The 25,460-nt window shown below is 39.4% G+C and overlaps 2 protein-coding genes across 3 annotated transcripts in view; one reads left to right on the plus strand and one right to left on the minus strand.

The window, feature by feature from the left end:
- The window catches only part of TAF15 (TATA-box binding protein associated factor 15), a 32,000-nt gene extending 23,158 nt beyond the window's left edge, over positions 1 to 8,842 (minus strand). The window contains exons 1-2 of one of the 2 annotated variants that reach the window (XR_011557584.1): positions 8,514 to 8,662; positions 3,305 to 3,341 (exon numbers count right to left, since the gene is read on the minus strand). Coding sequence is in view for 1 of the 2 variants with exons in the window: in XM_070735141.1 (XP_070591242.1) it covers positions 3,305 to 3,341; positions 8,514 to 8,523 (47 nt within the window). In the remaining variant the exon portion in view is untranslated. Of the gene's footprint in view, positions 1 to 3,304; positions 3,342 to 8,513 lie in introns of both variants that reach the window. The other variant, XM_070735141.1, reaches the window with a different exon arrangement.
- A 6,630-nt stretch (positions 8,843 to 15,472) lies between these two features.
- On the plus strand, positions 15,473 to 23,834 carry RHBDD2 (rhomboid domain containing 2). The gene is made up of 4 exons (XM_070735142.1): positions 15,473 to 15,722; positions 18,658 to 19,059; positions 19,932 to 20,082; positions 22,599 to 23,834. Exons 1-4 carry the CDS (start codon positions 15,575 to 15,577, stop codon positions 22,936 to 22,938), a joined length of 1,041 nt encoding a protein of 346 aa, XP_070591243.1. The 5' UTR covers positions 15,473 to 15,574; the 3' UTR covers positions 22,939 to 23,834.
- Positions 23,835 to 25,460: the final 1,626 nt, after the last annotated feature.

The following is a 25,460-nucleotide window of genomic DNA, read 5'->3' on the forward strand; positions in this document are numbered from 1 at the left end:
TTAAATTCAGTTACTGTGGATTTATCTACCACATCTGCTGGAAGTTTGTTCCAAGGATCTACTACTCTTTCAGTAAAATAATATTTTCTCATGTTGCTTTTGATCTTTCCCCCAACTAACTTCAGATTGTGTCCCCTTGTTCTTGTGTTCACTTTCCTATTAAAAACACTTCCCTCCTGGACCTTATTTAACCCTTTAATATATTTAAATGTTTCGATCATGTCCCTCCTTTTCCTTCTGTCCTCCAGACCAGCGTTTCCCAACCGGTGTGCCAGACATGGCCAGGTGTGCCGCCAAGCTCCAGCTGGGCGGGGCGCTGCCGGTACTTCCGTCCTGGGGCTCCCGCTCGCAGCTGTCCCCCGGCTCCTGCTCGATGCCGCGGTTTTCGGCGCTCTCCTGCTGGGCCCCAAAGAAGGAAGGCAGGAAGGAGAGCTCCATTCTTTGCGCCTTTTTCCCGCCTTCCTTCTTTGGGGCCCAGCAGGAGAGCGCCGAAAACCGCGGCATCGAGCAGGAGCCGGTTGACAGCTGCGAGCGGGAGCCCCAGGACGGAAGTACCGGCAGCGCCCCGCCCAGCTGGAGCTTCTCTGGCGTCGACGGCAAGTGTCCTTTGTGGCCCGGCGGGAGGGCACTGGCGATGGGAGGGGGGGCGGCCGCAGCCAGTCACGGGGAGATGGCGGCGGAGAGAGGGAGCGCGCTCTCTTTCTCTCAGCTGACTGCAAGCGGGAGCCCTGACGGTGGCGGTTGGATGTGCTGCTGGACGTCGTACATGCTGGCGCTGCGGGCCTGGCATATACGGTGTCCAGCAGCACGTCCAGCTGCCGCCGTCAGGGCTCCCGCTTGCAGTCAGCTGAGAGAGAGAGAGAAAGAAAGAAAGAGAGACATATAAGAGAGGCAGAGAGAGAGAGAAAGAGAGACATAGCAAGAGAGGCAGAGAAAGAGAGACAGAGCAAGAAAGAGAGGCAGAGAAAGGGAGATAGAGAGAGAAAGAGAGACATAGCAAGAGAGGCAGAGAGAAGAAAAAGAAAGAGAGACATAGCAAGAGAAAAAGAGAGACTTAGCAAGAGAGGCACAGAGAGAGAAAGAGAAAGAGAGACATAGCAAGAGAGACAGAGAGAGAGAAAGAGAGATAGCAAGAGAGGCAAAGAGAAAGAAAGAGACATACAGTGGAACCCCGACATAAGAGCTGCTCTACTTAAGAGCAACTCGAGATAAGAGCTGGGAGGGGAGAGATATTTTTGTTCTACTTACAAGCCCAAATTCGAGATACAAGCGCCAAGGAGCTGTCTCCTGAAGCCAAACGCTAACTTCCGCGTTCGGCTCCAGGAGACAGCTGCGAAGCGGCGCGCGTGTTTTAAAAGGTTGCAGCCGGCCTGGGGGGCTCGGGGGGGTGCTTGCAGCTTTCTTTCTTGCTCTTTTTCTTTCTCTCTTTTACCTTCCCTTCCTCTATTTCTTCTTTTCTTTCTCGTTCCCACCTTCTTCCCTCCCTCCCTCCCTTCACTCATTCCTCTCTTACTCTCCCCTTTCATAAGTTTCCTTGCTTCCTTCCTCTGTTCCTGTCCCTTCCCCCTTTCTTTCTTTCTTTCTTTCTTGCTCTTTTTCTTTCTCTCTTTTACCTTCCCTTCCTCTATTTCTTTTCTTTCTCCTTCCCACCTTCTTCCCTCCCTCCCTCCCTTCACTCATTCCTCTCTTACTCTCCCCTTTCATAAGTTTCCTTGCTTCCTTCCTCTGTTCCTGTCCCTTCCCTCTTTCCTTCCTTCCTTCCCACCCTCCGTCCATTCATTCACCCATTCCTCTCTTGATCGCTTAAAGCCGGTCCCTGGTGCAAAAAGGGTTGGGGACCTCTGTCCTACAGGATTGGGTGGCAGAGAAGTTGAACATATGTAAATTTAAAAGTTTAAGAAAGTTTACAAGTTAAGTGAAAGAAACTTCATTATTCATTTATATGTACATGTACATTTCTTCATTAAAAACATGTCTTTCTGCATAATTTAGACTAACTTTGTGAGTTTTTTGAGGGCTGGAACCAATTAAAATTATTTACATTAATTCCTATGGGGAAAAGTCGTTCGAGATAAGAGCTGCTCGACTTAAGAGCCCAGGTCCGGAACGAATTAAACTCGTATCTCGAGGTACCACTGTATAGCAAGACAGTGAAAGAGAGAGAGAGAGCAAGAGAGAGAGAAAAAAGCAAGAAAGAGATAGCGAGACAGAGAGAGAGAGAGCAAGGGAGAGAGAAAGACATAGAGGAAGGGAAGGAGGGAGAGAAAGAGAGCAAAAAAGAGAGGAAGAAAGAAAGAAAGAGGGATGGAGAGAGAGAAAGAAGGCAAGGAAGGAAAAGAGAAAGAGGGAGAAATAGAGCGAAAGGGAGGGAGAGAGAGGGTTTTTTTGTCCAAACTTTTCTTTAGCCCCCCCCCCGCCCCCCCCCCCCTTTCAGTGTTCCCCAGGATTTTGAAAATATGAATAATGTGCTGCGGCTCAAAAAAGGTTGGGAAACACTGCTCCAGACTATACAGATTGAATTCATTAAGTCTTTCCTGATACGTTTTATGCTTAAGACCTTCCACCATTCTTGTAGCCTGTCTTTGACTGCTGCATCCACTTAATGACTGCCATAAAAGTATTGTAAAATTGCGATGTCACCATTATGACTTATGACCATAATGGACAGGCTTCCTTACAGTTGTAACTTGAGGACTATCTGTACAGTGTTTTTAAAATTTTGCTAGTTTTTTATTGATTGATCGATTGGATTTATAGGCCACACTTCTCCAGTGCACTCAGGATTGCAAGTGCCTAGCCATTGTGTCCAAATGCATGCCCCAAAGATCCAAGAGAAAGATACTTCCCCCTTGGAGAATTGTCTTCTAGGAAAAGTAGATTTTGAGTCCTCTTCTACACATAACAGGTAATTTTGAATTGGCACTACTGGTTTTGTGCCAATTGGCATATATTCTGGTAGCACAGCTTTTGGGAGCATTTTGGCAGTTCAGTCAATTAACGTGTGGCCCAGTAGCCACTGCAGAGGAATGGTATCACAGAAAACACTCAAGAGACAGACCAAAACTGCTTCAAGAGAATTGGAACGTAAAGCTGGTAACTGTATGAAAGTGCTTTGAACTGCATCAGAGGAGACAAAGCAAGGAAACTAGAATGCGATGTGCAGTTCATTGTGTTTTACATATGGGATCTGAAGTAAAAAAGTTGTCAAAGGAAATAGGCACTTTGTGGTTAAAAGGACTGGGAACATTGAACATACCTCATTCCCCTTTGACAACATCTTTATGTACAATATAAGGACACGTACCTTTGCTGATCCCCAGATTGGCTGAAACTTCCAGAATCTTAAGAATAAATAAATAAATATATGTTAATAAACTGTAACTAAGTATGTTGTTAAAGAACACATTTACATCTAAGAATTTTGAACTATTATAATTGTAAGTTGTGATGAAGCCCCTAAAATTTATTTTGCATCTCTTAAGAAACTATTTATTGAGATGAATGTCTATTTCCATTCTATTGTATAGAATATTGTTTCTTCTGTTGACATTTTACAAGAAGTTACTTTTACTTTTTAATCTTGAAAACTGCAAATGAAAAAAAAATAGGAAAGGCTAATCTTGCTTGGAAAACAGATCTTCATTTCTATAGAGGGCAATCCCAAAGGCCCTGAAAACGTGGCTTTGTTAGCAGGCCTGGGAATCACAAATGTAGATGGAGTTGATAAAGTGGTTGATTTGATTGTGTTCCTGCTGCAACAGGGATGGGATCAGATTCTATGTTGTGGATTTGTAATGTTGTAACTCCTCGGGCTTACTGTCCGTGAGTTGGGCAGCCATATAAATTTGTTTCGTAATTAAATAAGATTGGTTAAGAACAGCAAAGAAAATATAGCATATACTTGGTTAAAATTAATCAGGATGTATGCTGATTATAGATACAGTAAATGATATTTGAAGGTCACCAAGACAAGAATCAGGGACATTGGTACACCACAATTGACAAGTTTAATTCTTTCAACATAGCAAGCATTACAATAATCAGTACCAAAAACACAGGACTTGTCTCATTAGTTTCTGCTTCTATTCTGTGGGAAAGAACTGTATATGTACATGTTATATTGTGCAAACTACTAAATTATATGACACACATAAATCAGTGGTTGGGGATAGGTTAGAGACCAGTCTTTCACTTTGGAATAACAGTTTGAGGTAAAGTGGAAAACCAACACTTATAAGTTAGCATCCATTATAAAAAGATGTAGAGCAGATTAGGGATAATTAGAAATGGCACTGAAAATAGAGATGCCAATATCATAATGACCGATGGTCGACCTCATCTGGAATATTATATGCAGTCCTGGTTGCCATGCCTCAAAAAGAACAGAGCGGAGCTAGAGAAAGTTTAATGGAGGTAAATTAAAATGATAAAGAGGCTGGAATATCTATGAGAAAAGCTTGTGACATTTGGGACATTTTGGTCTAGAAAGGAGACTAAGGTGTGTAAAATTACAGGTAGTCCTTGACTTACAATCATTCATTTAACCATCATTCAAATTTACAGAATTAAAAAAGGGACTTACATACAGTTCTTGCACTTATAACTACCATAGCATCCTCATGGTCCCCTGACTAAAATTTGGGTACTTGGCAACCAGCATGTATTCAAGGTTGCAGCATCCAAGGGTTATGCAATGGCCATCTGACATCTTCCCAGATAGCTTCCTACAAATGAAGTCAATGGGGGAAACCAGATTCACTTAACAACTGTAGCAAAAAAAAGGTTGTAAAATCAGGCGTGGCTCACTGTAATAACCACCTTGCTTAACAATGGAAATTCTGGTCCCAGGTTGTGGATGTAAGTCAAGAGCTACATATATTCACAGGTATGAATAAAGTAAATAAGGGAATGCTATTTAACCTATACCAAAATATTTTAAACAAAGGTTATCTAACAAAATTGAATCCTGGAAGAATCAGGATAAAAGGAATTACACAATACAGAATTCAACTTTTATCATGAGATGTGCTAGTTACCAGCTTGTCCTTAAAAACATTATTGAAAAATTCATGAAAGTCATGGGGATCAATGCCTATTAGCTTTGATGGCAATGTCACTGCCTCTGAAGGCCATCTCCTGGGAGACTTGTCAGCTTCCCTGTACAGTTAGTTGGCCATTGTGTGTGCAGAATGCTAAACTAGATGGTCCTGGGGTTTGAGAGCAGGCAACTGTTTTTGTACCATAAGAAATGAGCCAATGCAAAAGTGTTGCTCTCATGTAATAAAAATAATTTTTATATGCGATTTTTTACGTTTACTCCCCTAAAATCAATTTGGATTAAAATCCAGTTAATCCAATAGGATACACATAAGAATTTCAGTGTAATCAAATACAAATACATTGTAGTAATGACAGGAAGAACACAATTCAGATAGAAGGCCAAAGTTCAAAATATTTGATAATTCATTGACTGAAGATAAAGTACGTTTTTATTTTCCAGTCAGCAATTGGAGGTGGGATTGGTGCTTGGATCAAGTGTGATTTTTAGACAGTGAATGAGCTATGCTGCATCTATTACTATAAATAGTTAGTCTGAGATACTTGTTACTTAATACTAGTCAATCACCAGCAACACAATCATGTGTATATATTACACTAGTGAATCCTGTGTAATTGGAGCTGGGTATATGGAAACTTGTACTTAGTTTCTAAGACCAATGCTAGTTTTTACCTCCCTTCCATGATAAATTTTCGGTACTTCATTACAAAGCCTGACTATAAAATATGCTATAATCATATGGAAGGGTCCTGCTTTCTACCGTACATACACATGCATGCTGCAGATGCGTCCCTTCATCCCTTAACTTCTTCTGCAACTAGTATCGAAAGCATTTTTAAAAATATTATGTATATTCTTGTAATAAATGTATAAAACAATACGTTTTAAATGTGCCCAAATCACAGAGGATGGACACAACTGTAGAACAACAAGATTTGCAATGGTAGCTTTACTCATATTTGAAAGCCACTAGTTAAGATCACAAAGCATAAAATAAGCAACAGAACCATTATGGCAAATGTAGTTCATTAGCCATCAAGACCTGAGATAAACTTGAAGGACACTTTACCTCTCGCTGGTGATCTCAATTACAATTCAAATAAGAACAGGTAAGCTAAGAATTCTCTAAATGAAATGGAATGAAAGGCCAAGAGAAAGAAGGGGGGGGAAATAGCTGTATTGCAGAAGAGAACTGGTCACAAGTATACCTATTTCTTTAAAAAAAAGGTGCCTCAGACATTTTTGCTAATCTATTTAACTCAATAAATGTGGAGCTTTTAGCAGATAAACTTAAGCTTAAACCTTAGTTAACATGCCCTCTCTCCTTTATTATGCTACGCCTTTTATGAGAAAGAGGTTCATACTATTCCTTAAAATACATATGAAAAAGGGTCTCTTTTAATAATTTTATATTAACAATTAAAGTATCATGCTTTTTAAAAACATTATATTAAAGATTGTCTTGTTAAAAATTTAGCCTCCAGTTATTAAATTCCGCCTAGTAATCCTTTTTGAGGGCTCTGCTTTTCAAATAAGGTGAAACAGGCCTTATTTCAAATCTTGGAAAGCTTTTTATTCACCATCAAGTAGTGTTGTGCTTAATATACTGAACTGGGAACAGGAGATCCAGGTTCAAATTTTACTGCATTATGAAAGCTCACAGGACAATTTGGAGTTAGTTTTATCGGTCAGACTAGGAGAGCAGGACTGTTATTGAACAAAACTGCAGGATGTAGTATTCACACACTTGTTGCAGAAGGAAAGGACAGTCCCCCTAATAAACTGATCTAGAAAATAATCTCCTTATTTGTTACAATCAGTGTCACTTGCAAACTGTGGACAACCTTATACAATAGCTAACACAGGGATCCTGCTAGTTGTACTTTGTTACAAAACACCCCCTTGCTAACCTCAGAATTTTCCTTACTGTTTTACCTTAAGTAAAAGATACTTAAGGGAATGGGGAAAGAGGCATATACATATAGATGTCATCTTAAAGACTATGTTGCATTTGTATGTAGTTCATTTTCTAGGTATGCTTATGGGCTCATATTGGACTGTGAAGTACCCTTAAATTATAATAATCCTAGCATTTCTTTGGGAATTCTATTTCCCATTTATTTTTTATTAAAGAGAAACTAAAAACAAAAATGAAAACCAGCCTGGCAAACTTATGGGTGGTTTTTGAGCTTCACACGCTTTACACCATCTGCATTTCCCCCATACTATACCTTGACATTATTCAAAATATTTTTTTATTTGCTTTTTCCACCATTTTTCTTACCAGTCCCCCCTCCCTACAAAACATTGTTAAGGACAGATCTCCCCCCTCCCAGGATAACTATTATTCATATCCCACAAGCCACTTTCTACAGAACCTGTGAGGAGTAGTTATTGCATTTTTTATTATTATTATTTTATTTTTTGTACATAAATAATAAAACAGACATACAAATAGACAAATAAAAACAAAACAATAACTGAAACAAAACATATAATTAATTACAGACACTTGGGAGTTATTGCATTTTTATTACCTCTGAAATAAAGAAATCTAGCAAAGTTTAAGTACATTCACACCAACTCTATAAAAGTATATTAAGCTAAAGAAAATAACTGGCCCAAGAGTGCCAGGGAGCTTCATAGATAAACTTATTGATTGAATTAGTCCTTTCCAGCCTACATTAACCAGAGCACACTGGATTTTTTTTCTAAAAAGAAAAAGTACAACCACTAAAAAATAAAGCCTTTGATTGATTGAATTAGTTCTTTCCAGCCTACATTAACTACAGCACACTGGGTTTCTTTTTTTTTCTTTTAAAAGAAAAAGTACAACCACTAAAAAAATAAACCCTTCATTATAAACAGTATATTTGCGAGGTCCTGTGAGGATGAAAAGAAACGAAAGACCTATTTCAGTCATGTTTTTTGCCAGCCATGTCAGGCAGGTTTCCCTATGGAAACAGGTTATTGGAGAAGGTTAAGATTTTGATCTGGCCCAGAGAGGCTGTTTTCGTATTTTAAAAAGCGAGTTATCTTAACCACTTGTGTTAATTTACTTGGAAATAAAATAAAATAAACGAGCACACAGCATTCTTTTGTGAATTTAATACAAGGGGAGAGATTCAAGTACGGAGGTGGGGGAAAGAATGCACACACACAACAAAAATTGAGACGGACACGACCAGGCTGGTCAAGCCTAACTTAAATAAGAGTGACAAAAAAACCCGGGCGGAGATTTCGAGGTTTGAGGGAAGATAGAGTGGTGGACCGAGAGCGCAGGCGCACTAGGTTCTAAGATGGCGGCGGCCAGAACGGTCCCGCTAGGGCTCTCCCGCCTCCTGCATACACCACGCCCTCTCCCGCCTCTTTTCAGCCCCTCTATAGTGACAGGCCTCAAGTTTTCCTCTTTCGCCCAACAAGGGGAGAAGGGGGGAGGAGGAAATAAACCTACCCGACGCCATCCCGGTCGCCAACCCCAACGGGCAAACCAGCGGCGGGGAAAGCAAAAAAAAGCCCCCCGAGCGACACGCTTGTAATCTACCGCCGCCTCCTCCACCAGCAGGCTGACTGACTCTGGCGGCTGTAAGCGTAGTCGACGCCGCCGTCGCTTCGACTGCGGGGCGACGCAGCCAATCGGAGTAGGCGGAAGATACCAACTTCAACGAAGCCTGCAGCAAAAAAGGGGGGGGAAATTAAAAGGAGGGAATTGGAATAATCCGACTAATTTGTGGGATGTGGGGGGGGGGGAGAGAAAGAATAACTAGAAAGAATCTCTGTTCCCAAATGGACTGTACCACCGTGGCTATTAAAAGAGGAGGTGAAGGAGGCAGGCTACGAAGGAATGTTCCATCGTAGCCTAAATAATCTGCTTTCAGGCGAAGTGAATTCATTTATTTATTACATTTATATCACGTCTTTCATCCAAGGATTTTAACATAATAAACAAAGGCTCTGTCCGCCGAATATTGATCCTCACAATAACGACGGGATCGCTTCGGTCATTGCTCAGTCGCAGAGCCTTAACCTGTGTGGACTTCAAATCCCAGAATCCTCTAGCAACAGGCTCCCCTTGTTCCCTCCCTCCACATCTTAACCATAATTTATATTATAAGCCAACCAGGGTTGCAAATAAATTTAATAAATAATATTGATGTCAGATGCTTAGGAAAGAAGTGGGGAAAATAAATATTTTCCAGATTTTATTTATTTATGTATTTGTCAAACAATTATAGGATGGTAATTTGTACAAATAAAACATTAGGTAAGTAATGATAAAAAGTAAGACAATAGAACAGTAGGACAGGGACAGTAGACACAGTGGTGTGCTTATGCACGCCCCTTACAGACCTCTTAGAAAGGGGGAGAGGTCAATTGTAGATAGTCTAAGGTTAAAGGTTTTGGGGTTAGGAGTCAGGTAGTGCATTCCAGGCATTGATTACTCTTGCTGAAGTCGTATTTTTTGCAGTCTAGTTTGGAGCGGTTGACATTTAGTTTAAATCTATTTCATGCTCGTGTGTTGTTGCGGTTGAAGGTGAAGTAGTCACTAACAGGAAAGACATTTTGGTATATGATTTTATGAACTATAGTTAAGTCAGAAGGGAGACGTCGGAGTTGTAAGTTGTCTAATCGAAGAATATCAAGTCTGGCGGAGTAAGGAATTTTGCAGGGTAATTCATGGGATTCCTATCCAGAAACTTTAGTTATAAAATTCAAGATTGTGTTATATAAGAAACTTAAGGTTCAAGGTGAAAGCTGCTTTTTAAAAGCTATTTATTGATGTAATTTATATGGCTTCACCTGGTAACTCTGGGCATCTAACCATAGCAACAACACCATAAGAAAATAAAACATTTAGATATGAAATTGTATTTTTTCTTTTGATCCAATTTCAGGAAAACGTATTGGGTTCTGAATCAGTGCCTAGACCCATAAATAAGACAGATAAAGATTAAGAAATAAAGGTGGTGAATTATGATAGGAGTTTCTTCCCTGGGCAGAGTTCAACAACAAGTTGTCTGAAGTTCCTTAGTGTGATTACAGACAGCTCTTGGATTCTTGCCAAACTTTCCAACATTTCTTTATTTTATATAGAGTTTATTAACTTTAAGTATGAAATTAAAACACAGAAAAAAGTGGAGGTAAGAAAAAAGAGAAGTACAAAGAAAAGGGGGAAAAAGTAATGACTTCCAACTTTTTCCAGGGCGGTAAGGTACAAAAGAATTACAACCTTAATCTTTTCTTTTACATTTTGCAACATTTCAAGCTATTTCTATACTAACAAAACCAGTCTACTTATCACAATTTAAAATCAAAATGTCATTTTCATGAGTTTTGAAAAAAAAAGTCCAGATACAGTTTCCAAATAGAAACAAAGATCATTCTCTTTGGTCAAACAGTTCCGCCAACTCTTTACCATCCACTGTTCCACAATTAGTATGTCTTTCCATCTTTGTGCATATAATATTCTCACTACCCATGTTTCCCCTGAAATAAGCACTTAGCCTTATTGCCATGCACTCAAAGGTCCGATTGGGCTTATTATCAGGAGACGTCTTATTTTGAAAGAAACAGGGTACTGTCAATCTATATGACAACAAAGCCATACATTTTCTTTCAAAATTTTGGTCCCTCAAATCTAAAAGAAAAACTAGCCAATGTTTTTATTTTATTTTATTATTATTTATTAGATTTGTATGCCGCCCTTCTTCGAAAACTCAGGGTGGCTATTTTATTTTCTGATGTTCAACATGCCCTGACTACTGAACCCATCGAGGGCATAAATAAATTCTTTTGTCCACGACAAAATTATTCAATTGGTTCCTTCACAGTGGTCAATAAAATACAAGATCAGGATTCTAAGTGACAGTACTGTAGTTTGAATCTTGGAATAAGATATGGCAAAAACAAGGAAGATATGAAGAAGTATAATGAATTGAAGTATATTTAGTTAGATGTCCTTTTCTTTCTTTTGTGTATTCTTACTTTTTCAGTGTAAATTTGGTTTAATGTAAAATTAATTTAAATGTTGAATAGTGGTAAGTTCTAAATCTGAGAAAAAGTTTATGCCAAACCAAAGAGCAACTTCTGTTAAAGAATTGTATGTGACATGTGTTCATATTAAAGTAATTTAATGTATTGTGAGCTTCAGTAAAGCCTATTATGAAATATAATTCCTTCCTGTGACTTTCCCTGCAAATTTATGGAGGTCTAAATTGTAACTCTTTGGAAAATAGAAATAAGTAGATAATCAGTGTTTTTTAATACTTTAGGTCCAACCAAAGAAAATGACTTCAAAGAGGGTATTTATGATGATTCTGTTCGTTATCGCCATCTATTATCAATATTTTGGTCTCAAAGCCCACAAGCCTTTCAAAGGAAATATGACATTTCTGGGTAACAGAGACCACAATACATGCAACAGTGAGATGAAAAATAGGATTTTTTTAAAATTAGGAGTGGTTGCAAACGGATCAACACATTCATCCATGCCCTAAGAAGTTTATTGACCAAACCTGTGTGTCAGGGAAACTATCTGATCCAAAATTTGGAATATAAGAAGAGTACCATGAAATTTCATGTGACAAGTTGCAGACTTTCTCAGGAATATGGAAAAGATTGCAAGTACAAGGCAGAAGAGAGCAGATGGAAATACATTGTGGTTTCCAGGGTGCAACCAAAATGATAATCCATTCCATCTGGCAGGGATACTTACCTGGTAAAGATAAACAAATTTGTTTCTCAAGTAGCTGCTTAATTTTATGAGTACAGTAATGCATTTTCCCCCTGTGGATTCTAGGGAGAAATGTTTATATTTTGTTTGCCGATATCTTTTTAAAAACTCTCTGGTTTAGTTTTGGTGCCTTAAAAGAAAATTAGCTTGATTTTTTCCCGGAAATTCTACATATGAAGCAGATGCTGGAAAATATAGGGCAAGGGACTATTTTGCTGCTGTTTAGAAGTGCATCTCTATCCTTTATAAACAGCTGGGGTGTAAAATTGTCCTTCAACACTCTGAAGAACCTTAGAAATATACATCAACTGAGGACCCAGATTGTGGGGGCAATATGCTGCCTGTTAAAAAGTGCTATTGCTAACATGTTGTCTAAGGAGAAGGGCAGCAAAAAAATCGAATAAAACAAACAAACAAACAAACAAACTGCATGGATGATTCCCTTTTCTAGTAATTACAAGACATTTGGGGAAATGAAATGTTTTCCCAGATAGTCTCTGAGTTTGCGCTGGTTTTGTTCCTTGTTTGAAACTAATTCTTGTGCAAGGGCAGAATCCAATTAGACATTTATAATTACTTACCAAATCAAACCACAGTTTCTATACTCAATCCCAAGTGCTGCACAATGTAGTGAACTCCCATCTTTGCCCAGATGGCCACCTAACAGCTTGACAGCATACAAATGTGAGTAGATAAATAGGTACCACTTTGGTGGGAAGGTAACAGTGTTCTGTGCACCTTGGAATATAATCATGCTTGCCACGTGACCATGGAAGTCTTCTATTATGAATGCTTTTCCTAATTTGCAATATTTAGTCTATCAAAGCTATTGTTCTAGTTTTCATATCATGTAGAAAATTGTTAAAACATAATTTGCAAGTATTACTTTTGCACAGCTTAGCAATATAAATGTCTATTTGTCATTCTCTAAATAATTTTTATGTCTATTTCTGTTCTTCAGCATTTTTTAAAATTTAACATTTCCAACATATTTGACACAGTTCAAGAGATTGAATGGCCATAGTTGATTGCCACTTCTGGAGAAATAAAACATATCTTTATATCCAATGGCTCTTAGAAAAGCTGAAAATCACTGGGAAATTTTGGCTCATCTTAGATCTATATGCAGCTACAACCTACCTGCCCTATATACAACCAATAAATTATTTTAAGCAACACCCCGGGTTTGAGATATTTCTTCACTTATAACATTAAATCATGACATTTAATTATTTGTACACCAGATTTATTCCCCAATACACTAAGTCAGAGTCAAGCAAATCTCAACATGGTTTGACCAGTTTGTGAATCTATCTGGTACTTCTTTTCAGCCCTGGTCAGTCAGTTCTCCAAAGGCCAGCCAGCTCAGATACGAATCATAGAATTATAGAATTTTAATTCAGTTATAATTTGTCTTTCAAAAGGGCCACTCAAATAAATAGAAGCTTCAGGTTATTTTTTGAAGTACAGTGATACCTCATCTTACAAACGCCTCGTCATACAAACTTTTCGAGATACAAACTTGGGGTTTAAGATTTTTTTGCCTCTTCTTACAAACTATTTTCACCTTACAAACCCACTGCCGCCGCTGGGATGCCCCGCCTCCGGACTTCTGTTGCCAGCGAAGCACCCGTTTTTGCACTGCTGGGATTCCCCTGAGGCTCCCCTCCACGGGAAACCCCACCCCCAGCAGGGCAATCCCAGCAGCGCAAAAACAGGCGCTTCAGCTGGCAAAAGGGGTGAATTTTGGGCTTGCACGCATTAATTGCTTTTCCATTGATTCCTATGGGAAACATTGTTTCGTCTTACAAACTTTTCACCTTAAGGACCTCGTCCCGGAACCATTAAGTTTGTAAGACAAAGTATCACTGTACACTTGGCAAACAGATTAAGAGAGCCAGTTTGTTATAGTACTTATGGCACTAGACCAGAAACCAGGAGACTGAGTTCCGATCCTGCTTTAGGCCCAAAGCCACTTGGGTGGTCTTGGGCCAGTCACTATCTTTCTGCCCAGGCATGAAGGAATGGCAAACAACTTGAAAAATCATGCAGTGACCTCAGTAGTTGCCAGGAATTAAAACTAACTTGAAGGCACAATAGCAAACAAATCTCAATTACCGTAAGCAATGGAGATGGCTTTAAAATATTATCATTGTTATAATCTCAAAGCAACATATGGCAAAATAAACAGTTGTGCCAAGCCATTTAGTCTAAATTCCATATAACCAACTCTGGATGTAGTGTGTGAATACTTCAACAGAAGACTACCAGAACACCTGGGAAATAAAAATCCAAAATCCCAGAAAAGGCAATAATAAAACAATTATTGAGTCCACGGAGAGGGGCGGCATACAAATCTAATAAATTATTATTAAATTATTATTAATTTCCATATTGGTTGTAACGACAAAAAAAGCTACAGTTAATATACTTTATTATTATACAGTACAAGCCTCTCAAAGAACTCCTCCGCTTTAGCTTCCGAAATCGCCAGCTATTGCCAGCTAGAGTCCTCGGAGAAGGAAGGCATATAAATCCAATTAATAAATATTTGCCCGTACTTCGAATTGCTTCAATACAGGTAGTCCTTGAACGATGACTACAACTGAGCCCAAAATTTCGATGGCTAAGCGAGACATTTCTTATGCGAGTTTTACGTCATTTACAATCTTTCTTGCCAGTTGTTAAGTGAATCACTGCAGTTGATAAGTTAGTAACCTGGTTGTTAAGTGAATCTGGTGCCCCCACTGACTTTGCTCACCAAAAGGTTGCAAAAAAGTGATCACATTGACCTTGGGACAGAGCAATGGTCCTAAGTATGAATCGGTTGCCAGAATCACAGTTGTAACTCTGAAAAATGTGCCATAAATTTGAACATTCATTAATTGAATAACAGAACAACAGAGTTAGAAGGGACCTTGGAGGTCTTCTAGTTCAGTGTTTCCCAACCTTGGCAACTTGAAGATATCTGGATGTCAACTCCCAGAATTCCCCAGCCAGCATTCAAACCACAGTTTGGCAGGAAACCTTATGCCATTTAGACAAATGATTGTCCAATATCTTCTTTAAAACCTTCAGTAATAGAGCATCCCCTATTTCTGGAGGCAAGTTGTTCCATTGATTAATTGTTTTGTCAGGAAATGTCTCTTGAGTTATAATAATAATAATAACAACAGTTGGAAGGGACCTTGGAGGTCTTCTATTCCAACTTAGGCAGAAAACCCTATGTACTACTTCAGACAGATGGATAAATAAAATTCTAAGTTCTCAGTTTCTTCTCTCCTTAGTTTCCATCCATTTCTTCTTGTTCTGCCCTCAAGTGCTTTGGAGTATAGGTTGACTCCCTCTTCTTTGTGGCAAAATGAACTGTTGTAAGTCGAGGGCTCCCTGCAAGGAACCTCCGCTCTCCGCTCTCCGGTTGAACGCAGCATAAATGGGCAGGACCATCGCAGCCGCCCTCTCAGTGCTTCGGAGACTCAGTTGGCTCCGCCTCTTTTCTGCACGTTGTTCTTTGAAAGCCAATTTTAAGGCTGGGTTAATCCATGGTATTCGGTTACCACGGCAACGGAAAATGGCTTTGCTTTTCGGGACAGGAGGAGGGGGAATACTTGGGCCTCTAGCCCACGGAGTTCGTTTCAGCGGGAAGGCGGGACTTCCTGCCTTTCAAGGGTTCTTAGCCATATTAGTCGTGACCTAACCCGGAAGTAGAATATGGGGGGAGGAAGCTTGACAACCGGGAATATCTAGGAAATTCGGATGTGTAGAGTGAAGGCGGGAAAGCAATGGATAAGTTTCCCGTGGCAACTTGCCTCACGATTTTGCTGTCGTGGCTGATCTCCGGCCCGGGCCTGCTGCAGCGGAGTAATGGTCTGCCCGACGACTTTCTTTCGGCGTTGTTGCTGCGGCCGGCGGCGGTGCGGGAAGGGCAGGGTGAGCACGAGGAATGATTCCCCCCCTTTTCTTTCTTTCTTTCTTTCTTTCTTTCTTTCTTTCTTTCTTTCTTTCTTTCTTTCTTTCTTTCTTTCTTTCTTTCTTTGTTTCTCTCTTTCTTTCTTTCTTTCTTTCTTTCTTTCTCTCTCTCTCTCTTTCTTTCTTTCCTTCCTTCCTCCCTCCCTCCTTCCTTCCTTTCTGTGGAGTCTTTTCCTTTTCAGAAACCGAAGGGGAAGGATGAAAGCCAAGAGAGATAGAAATTGATCTTCTATGGGAAGGAATTACTACCAGGGCAGTTACGATAAAGACGGGAAGGCTTCATGCTTCATGGAGGACATATGGCTGATTTCTATTGGAAAGGACTTAAGGAGGTCTTGGAACCGTTACAGGACACATTCTATTGTTTTTCAGCCCTTATTCAATTTAAGCATTTAAACTTCTCCAGAATTACCTTAAAGTAAGATGGGCAGCCTTATTAAGTTTTTTTATAAGTTATTTCCTAGCAAAGGCTTTGATTTCTTCAAGGCTTCAATAGAAAACAGTCTGGCCCTTTTTCTTATAGCGATAACAATACCATTTAGAGCAGTGGTTCTCAACCTTTCTAATGCTGCGACCCCTTAATACAGTTCCTCATGTTATGGTGACCCCCAACCATAAGTCTAGCACCAATTCTCCCAACAGAGCTTTAAGCTGATTGGCAGGAAGGTCAGAGGGGCACACTCACTGTAAATGCCTGATTGGTCAGATGGAGCCTGATTCCCGAAGCATCCTGGGAAAGTGCATTGAAAGCTGGGCTTCCTCTCAGAAAGGCCTGATAGAGAGATAGCACATCAGTCCTCCTGGACTTGCCATTTTGTAAACATGCTGCTGGACTTTCCAGCAAGCCCCTGCGCCTTTGCTGCCTCAGTCAGAGCCTGATTCCCAAAGCAGCCCAGGGAACTGTGTTGAAAGCTTTTTAAATGAAAGCATTTTCAGGTGGCAGATCCTCTCTCCAATTGCAAAAAGAGTTACTGAAATGCGAGGATTATAGAGGAAAGAAGAAGTTTCCAGCTGGCAGATTCCCTCTTCCCAGAAACAGGAACTTTTGTATGAAATTCAAATTTTTCGAGTTTCACCTGTAATTGCAGGCAATCTGTAAAATCTTAGGCTCCCAATATTTTGAAAAATCACAGAAAGCCCCCCCAAAAAACCCCACATGCTATTGATATTTGCTTATATTTGCCAAACACAATATTGAAACCTCATTTTTCCAGGTCCTTTAATATTTTCATAATGTCTAACTGATGATGTCTAACTCAGGATCTCTTCTGTTCACAAATATTCCAAATATTCAGACATGCACACTTTTCAAGTTTGTTTGTTTTTAACTCTCATCTCCCCTATTCATGCATTGATTTTGAACTTAAGGAACTTACCAGATAAAGCTGCATGTTATTGATGGATGGAAACATACTTCAGATTATTTTTCCCAGTGATTTGTCATACATCCTGAAATGCAGGAGACAAACAATATTAAAACACATTTACTGATTTTGTTGCTTTTTCTATTATATTTATAGATTACAGCTGCGTGCATCTTTATATGATGCCCCAAATTGTTAAGAGAATAGGCAGTGAACATATTTGCTAAATAAATTGGAATGTTATTGTAAGCAATATGTAAACTACTGAATATACACTGCTCAAAAAAATAAAGCAAACACTTAAACAATATAACTCCAAGTAAATCATACTTCTATGAAATCAAACTGTCCACTTAGGAAGCAACACTGGTTGACAATCAATTTCACATGCTACTGTGTACATTCAACGTTGTACAAAACAAAGTATTCAATGAGAATATTTCATTCATTCAGATCTAGGATGTGTTATTTGAGGGTTCCTTTTATTTTTTTGTGCAGTATACAATTTTAGGAAGAACTAGATATATCACAGAGTAAATACTGCCCCCCCCCCCATCTATTCTATCTAGGCTAGTGATGGCGAACCTTTTAGACACCAACTGTCCAAACTGCATGGACGCATGCCGAAACTGAAAGGTGCAAGTGCATGCACACAAATGCACGCATGTATAGCAGAAATCCAAAGACCAGCTGGACTGCGGGGCATCCCAACACCGCAGTGTAGCAAGAGGTAAAATATTTTTCTTTTGTGAGCTTTTGTTTCATTATTTTCAGAGAAACAGAAGCTTACGAAAGAAACGTCATGGATTTCTAACCTGGGGCGATGGTGTGCGTGTCAGCAGAGAGGGCTCTGTGTGCCATTTCTGGGACGCGTGCCATAGGTTCGCCATTATGGATCTAGGCAATTCAAAAGACTATCATGGCTAATTTTGTCCAGTATTAAAAATTACAGAAGAACAAAAAAGATATGTGTTTCTTCAGGCTGATCAAACTAATTTGCCTGTGTCTCCAATATTGCAAAATCAGGCATGTTCATTCTGTTAGAAAACGGACAGATCACAAGCCTTTGTAAGCCTGGAGCCCCCAGGAGCTGAATGAACTCTATTATTATTATTATTATTATTATTATTATTATTATTATTATTATTATTTTATTAACATCCCTCTATCTGTTATTTTTTGTTTGATTTATTTTTAGAGTTTTAAAAATGTTTTTATAATTAACTGGTAAGTAGTTTTATGTGTTTATAAACTGTTTTAGTTTGTTGTACACTGTCCAGCTGAGATGGGCAGCTACGTAAATTAGATTTAAAAAAGACTTCACTTAAGTCTCTTATTGAGCCCAACACCTTTCTAATTCTGGACTCTTGATTTAATATACCTCTTCACCCTACTTTAACCCTATCCCAGCCTTTCAAATCAGCTTCTCTTTGGAGTTGGCACCATTCTCCCAAAATTATGAATAGATTTGGAAAGATTTCATAGTGTCAGATTCTTGTCATTTATTTGTCAATTTGGCTCTTTTTGTACAGTTTATAGGTTGGTGACCTACATCTTTGTTTATGAGAACGTCATCTCCTTGATATGCGGTGCTGTTATCATCTTGTACTTTGCTGGGAGTTTTGAGAAGATGGTGGGGACTGTGAAGCACTCCTTCCTCACTCTGGCATTTGCGGTTTCCTTAGCACTACTCTACCTTGTACTCAGGACTATGGCATCTGACCTGTTGAAGATGATAGATGCTGAAGGATTCACTCCTGTGGCTTTTGCAATGCTGGCTGCATCAATTGCTCGCTCTCGGATGAAGAGAACAGTACTTTTTGGAGTGAACTTCCGCATGGCATTTGTGCCCTGGTTGCTGCTTTGCATAGCCTGGATTATCCCAAGTTCTTCTTTCTTAGCAAATCTCTGTGGCCTCTTAATTGGGAATATATGTATCTTTTTATGATGAATTGCATAACCTATCCCTTTAACATATCAAATTGCATCTTCCCTATCTAAAGAATACTTGAAACACATTTGAGGCTAGATTAGTCTCTGCATTATAAATGGCACAGCTATGCTTGAAGCTTATTTTCTTTAATGATTTATTATATTAGTCCATCAACAATCTTTTTCATTTTCATTTCCAGATATATGAAGATTGTTTTAACTACTGTATTTTTCGGAGTATAAGATGCACCTTAGTTTTTGGGGAGGGAAATAGGGAAAAGAAGCTGCTTACCAGATATTCATCTGGCTAGCATCCTTAGTCTGGTCAGCTTCAGCACATTATTTTATCCCCTGGTTAGAACTTTTAAAAAACCTTATTCAAAGAGAGTAACAATGAAAGAGTTTGCAAGCAGGTAAGAGCTGGGAAGATCGTTAGCACCTAGTTAGGACTGGGGGAAGAAAGCTTCCATAAAAGCTACATTCAGAGTATAAGACACACCTGAATTTTCAGCCTCTTTTAGGGAGGAAAAAGGTGCATCTTATACTCTATAAAATACGGTATTGCTTGAATGGACTAAGTAGATTGCCCCCCTACCCAAAATTGCAAAGGTAGCAAATTACATTAAGTAAGTGGGAAGTCATCCACCTTGCATTCTTGAGTCCTTCCTTTCTTGTTAGGGCAGTTCAAAAATATGCAGGGAAGCAAAGAAAATGTAATATTGGTGTTCTGCACTCATTAGAATTCTCAGAGTCTCCATTGAAATTTCTGAACATTTTTAAAGCGGCCTGGGAAAAAATGTATTCAGAAGGACCAGGCTTTAAAATGTCTTATTTCACACCCTTTTTCTGGCTCTCCTTAACTGCTGAATTTTAGATGGCTACGGTTACTGCTTTAATTTGGATTTCTCTGAATCGACAGCCTCTTGCTTAGATCAGAAGTTCCCTTTCCGGCTGTTGAAAAGAATCCCTGGGGTAAAATATGTTCCTGGGTCACTGGCAGAAAGAAGGGCTTTCCAGAATCGAAAGTAAGTCTGCTTAATGTTTCATAATGCTTGTTCTTTAATTTTCTCCTGATAGTGGTATATCTCAAAGTTTCTGTATCTTCACAGAATTTCAAATTTGATGACTTGGTTAATTGGCGCACCTCAAAAGTAATTCTGTTTTTAATCCAACATTTGAATCAGTATTCTCTTTCATGCAACTTGTAAACAGAGTAGTAGCCTCACTATTTAAAAGATGTATATCTGAGATAAAGATACATTCTGTTGAAGGTGTTAATGTTAAATATTGGCAATTTTCATCTTAACACATAATTTTGACATATGCTTTCCACTTAGACACAAGCTTTGTTTTATAAATTTGTGTTATGTGTCTAAAAATTACAAAGAAATAAGTTACACTAAAACGGTATTATAGGCAGTACATAAAATTTCAGAAAGGTGGAAAAATGGTGTAGCTCTATTGAACATTAATGATCTTTAACGAGAAGTATCATGGCTAATAGTAGCTCTGATTTTAGTTTTTCTGCAGCTAAACTAGATAGAGGCAGTCCTCAACTCACAACCACAATTGAGCCCAAACTTTATATTGCTAAGTGAGAAATATGTTAAGTGAATTTTTGCCACATTATATGACTTTTCTTGCCACATTTATTAAGTGAATCAATGCAATTGTTAAATTAGTAACACGGTTGTTAAGTGAATATGGTTTTTCCATTGACTTGGCTTGTCAGAAGGTTGCAAAAGGTGGTCACATGACCCCCCCCAGGACCCTGCAACTGTCATAAGTGTGAGTCAGTTGTCAAGTATCCAAATGTAAATCATATGACCATGGGAATGGTGCAACTTCAGATGGTCACTAAGCAAACTGTTCTAAGTTGAGGGCTACCTGTAATGGAAATGTTCCCTATGGAAATTCAGGCGAGGAATGTTATTAACGAAATATGATTTGTGATCATCATTAGACAATAACTTGGGACTAGAAAAAATAGAGGTCAACTATAACCCCTTTTTTAAATTTAGGATGATTGCTTTATGTAGTATAGGTCAGTGGTGGTGAACCTATGGCATGGGTGCCACAAGTGGCATGTGGAGCCATATCTGCTGGCACGCGAGCTGTTGCCCTAGTTCAGCTCAAATGTATATGTGTTTGCTGACCAGCTGATATTTTGCTTGCACAGAGGCTCTGGAAGGGCGTTTTTTTGGCTTCCAGAGAGCCTCCGGGGGGTGGGGGAGGGCATTTGTACCTTCCTCTGGCTCTAGGGAAGCCTTTGGAGCCTGGGGAAGGCGAAACATGAGCCTCTTGGGCCCACCAGAAGTCGGGAAACAGGCCTTTTCCTGCTTCCAAGGGGCGGGGAAGCTGTTTTCGCCCTCCCCAGGCATTGAATTGTGGATGTGGGCACTCAGGCATGCATGATAATGCACGTCCACACTCTTGGTACCCAAGGAAAAAAAGGTTCACCATCAGTGGTGTAAGTGAAGATACAGAATTATTTACAAAGATTACAGGGATGTATTATTTTGAATAGCATGCTGCTTTTGCCCAAATGAAATAAAACCATAAAAGGCACTGCTATGCAAGAACACACTAATAACGTTAAAAGCTTTGGAAAGAAGAAAAAGCTACACAACAAGTTATCTGAATTTCAGAAAATAGCTTGATTTCTGCCTGTGGTTTTATCATGAAAGCTTGTTCCCTGTCTGCTTCTATCATGTCATGAATTTATTAATACCTGTTAAGAAATATTATTAGGGGCAAAGAAGGAGACTAAATCTTCAAGTACAGGAATTATGTAAGCCAGTGATTCTCAACCTTTCTAATGTTGTGACCCCTTAATACAATTCCTCATGTTGTGATGACCCCCAACCGTAAGTCTAGCACCAATTCTCCCAACAGAGCTTTAAGCTGATTGGCAGGGAGGTCAGAGGGACACCCCCTGATTGGTTGGATTGTAAAAATATGTTGCAAGGCACCAGAATAGAAGCTTTAGTTCCTAACACCATGGGAAATTTGTCTCTTCCCATGGCGACCCCTGTGAAATGGTCATTCGATCCCCAAAGGGGTCCCGACCCCAAGGATGAGAACTACTGATGTAAGCCGTGAATGGCACTTAAGTGTTTAGGTGGACTTTAATAGCTGTGAAGAGCGGTTGATGCTTTCCTTTCTCCCTGGAGGATAAAAAAAAAGTATATATGCTTTCCTTCAGGTTTCCAGGTCCAGATGAGCATTCATTTCTCAATTTATTTTCAGAATGGGAGCACATGAACTTTAAAGAGTAGCCTGGTTAATGCAGCATTTGTTCTTTACTTATTAGAAAGGCTGAAATTGATCTCACAGGATTGTTGGTGGGAAAATAGGAGGTAGGATTATTAGATACATTTGCCATCTCGAGTTATGTATTAAGATGGGATAACAATTAACAAATAAGAATATATAATTCCCATGGAATCTGTGTAACTCCTGCTTTCATCATCATAATTAGCTTTGCACGTGTTCCTCATGCATTTAGTCTATTAACACATCTCTCTTCTGTTTCTTTCAGGTTAAATCCAGTGCCGGGTTCTTATCCCACTCAGACCTATCACAGCCCCCCTCCTCCATTTCTTGCCATGCACATGCAGCATGCTAACACACAAATTCCCGCACCTGGACCACCAAGCTTCCAGAGTACCACACCTCATCACACTGCTGGGGCTACGGGACAATGGTGCGCTCAGAGCCATTCCCACTCACCAGCAGGGCTGCCATCTGCTTCTCACCTTGTTTCCAATTCATGGGTGCCTGAAAAGACAGGTGGTTTGGGTGGCCACCAAGCACCAGGGTTTCCAGCTGCGGGAGCTGCCTCAAAATCGGAAGACGTTTGTCAAGTTCATGTAGGTTGAGTCTAGCGGGTAACTGGAAACGTTGGATTCTGCTACAGTAACAGAGGTTTCCCCCAAGAAGGGAATCTCTTCCGAGTGATTAAAAAGAAAAATTGGAGAGTCTGAGAAGTTTGGATCTAATTAAAGAAAGGAACTTCTGTCTTGTGGCAACCTGGCGGGATCAAGTGACAACAATCTCTCAGCTGTTTAATGCTGAAACTTAATTTATGTGTTAACTTTGGGTGATGATAATAAGGCATTCACGGCTTCAGGTTGCATAAAAGGTGATGGAAATTTTCCACTGATTGATTGATTGAGGCACTGGACAGTTTAGGATTGGTTTTACTGTGCTTTTGATAAAACTGTTATTTCCTTAATATTTGAGTGGCAGGAAAGCTGTTTAGGATCATTTAAAAAAAAAAACTACTGCCTTCAGATGGGATGTCTCTTCAACTGAGATACTTCTTGCCAGCTGAGCTCCTTGGCTTAAACCCCTGATTATTTTATATGACTTGTTATTAATTTTAAAAATCTACTTTAAATAATTTTGGTACAGATCACACATGAGGGAGTGTAGCCAGCTGGTTCTGGCATGGATTATATTTCACGGAAGTCGTGTTCTACATACAGAAAATCCCAATTTCAATCTGTGATATTTCTAGTTCAAAAAAAGGTAAACAGCCATGACAATTTTCTCCCAGTCGTGGTCATGGGCATTATTTTGTTTAACAGATTTGGCATGTTTCTGCCGTTCTCTCATGATAGCATAACCTTGGCAAATGTATGATATTACTGGAAAGTAGGATATCATACATTTGTATACTTGGCAAATATATGATATTGCTGGAAAGTATGATAAGCTGCAACTGTGATAAGGAAAAAAAATTACTTTGAATAAAAGAATGTTGTGAGGAGTGTATCGTTGTATTTGAATGGAAATGAGAGAGAGATTCTGCAGAATGAAATGAAGAAAATATTAAGGCTGACTAAGATTGATACTTTGAAGGGCTCATATTTTTCACTGTACAGTGGTACCTCGAAACTCATTGTTAATTGGTTCCGGGAGGCATGATGAGGCACATATCAAAAATGATGAATACCAACCCTTTTCCCCATAAGGAATAATGTAAGTGAATCACAAAGCAGCTGACATCGACAAGTTCTAGCTTGTGCATTGAGCAATGAGTACCAGCACAAAATTTTCGCATAAAAATGCATTGAGTACCTAATTTTATGAGTTTCAAAGCAGTTGAGTACCAAGGTACCACTGTACAAAGAAGCAATGTTGAATATGAAAGTTACAGGGGGATCCATTTGTCGTGCATAAGAAAGCGGTCAAATTAATTAATTACTAAAAGCTTAGGTTCAGAAATCTTAACTGTTGGCACCTACTTAGATAAGGGTCAACATCGCTCAAGGGGAGGTTGGATTTAGTTCTCTTGTGTGGACGTAGAGATTCTAGATTGATTCTTCTTTTAACCCCACCCCCAAGTTCTGCCAAGTCTTCTGTTACAGAAGGTGATTTAATAAGGGGAAGAATTGGCTATTCCCCAAAAATCTCTTGTCACCTTTGATTTCTGTGGAACGGTTTCAATAACTTGGTTTTGATTTTGCATTTTCTTTGGTTCGCTTTTTTGGGGAAACAATATCAAATTTTTGCTACTTTGAATTGCTAACCTCTCCTTTCAGGGCTGAAGTCCCTTAATGCAATCCTTAAAAGTTAATTCTCAGATGGGAAGATTCTTTGGCTCAAAGTGTAATTTTCTGGGACTTTTAGTTCAACGTAACTGTCCTCCTCTTCATGATGGTGTGAGGCACCTGACAAATAATTGTAATGCAATTCTGAAATATGTTTTTACCATTTCAAAATTGACAATGTACCAGATTTGACTTGGAGCAAGCAATTGACTTGGAGCAAGAGCCGGGGTGGCGCAGCAGGTAGAGTGCTGTACTGCAGGCCACTGAAGCTGACTGCAGATCTGAAGGTCAGCGGTTCAAATCTGAATCACTGGCTCAAGGTTGACTCAGCCTTCCATCCTTCCGAGGTGGGTAAAATGAGGACCCGGATTGTGGGGGCAATAGGCTGGCTCTGTTTAAAAGTGCTATTGCTAACATGTTGTAAGCCGCCCTGAGTCTAAGGAGAAGGGCGGCATAAAAATCAAATAAATAAATAAATAAATTTCATAGATACCCAAGTCCCAAGCCTTGTGAAATACATTTAATACATTGAATTAAACAAATAAACACAATATACAATATTTCCTGTCACTGCTTCTACCTACTGATCCAGCAGGAAGTGTGAGTCCTGAGATTATAAATCAGCTCCTTTCTGGGGGGGTGGGGGGGGGGTGGGGTGTTAACCTGGAGATTTCCCCTTGAGAGTCTCCACACTACCCCTGCCAAAATATTTTTTCCCTTCCCTGCTTTTATGGTCTACATCTCGCTTTTCTTCAAGGGATCTAATATAGAGGGTTTTTTTTAAAAAAATGAACAGCTACTGTCCTGTGAAATAGTTCAGCTGAGAGAGAGTTCAAGTGGCGCAA

This window comes from Erythrolamprus reginae, chromosome 1 (genome assembly GCF_031021105.1).
Source record: "Erythrolamprus reginae isolate rEryReg1 chromosome 1, rEryReg1.hap1, whole genome shotgun sequence".
In the NCBI taxonomy this organism is placed as follows: Eukaryota; Metazoa; Chordata; class Lepidosauria; order Squamata; family Dipsadidae; genus Erythrolamprus; species Erythrolamprus reginae.

Bases quoted from the DNA above. Each gene is read 5' to 3' on its own strand.
- RHBDD2 (XM_070735142.1), top strand. From the start codon at position 15,575: ATGGATAAGTTTCCCGTGGCAACTTGCCTCACGATTTTGCTGTCGTGG. The intron at 15,723-18,657 runs GTGAGCACGAGG...CTTTTTGTACAG, and splicing joins GGCGGTGCGGGAAGGGCAGG to TTTATAGGTTGGTGACCTAC. The intron at 19,060-19,931 runs GTATCTTTTTAT...GCTGAATTTTAG, and splicing joins CCTCTTAATTGGGAATATAT to ATGGCTACGGTTACTGCTTT.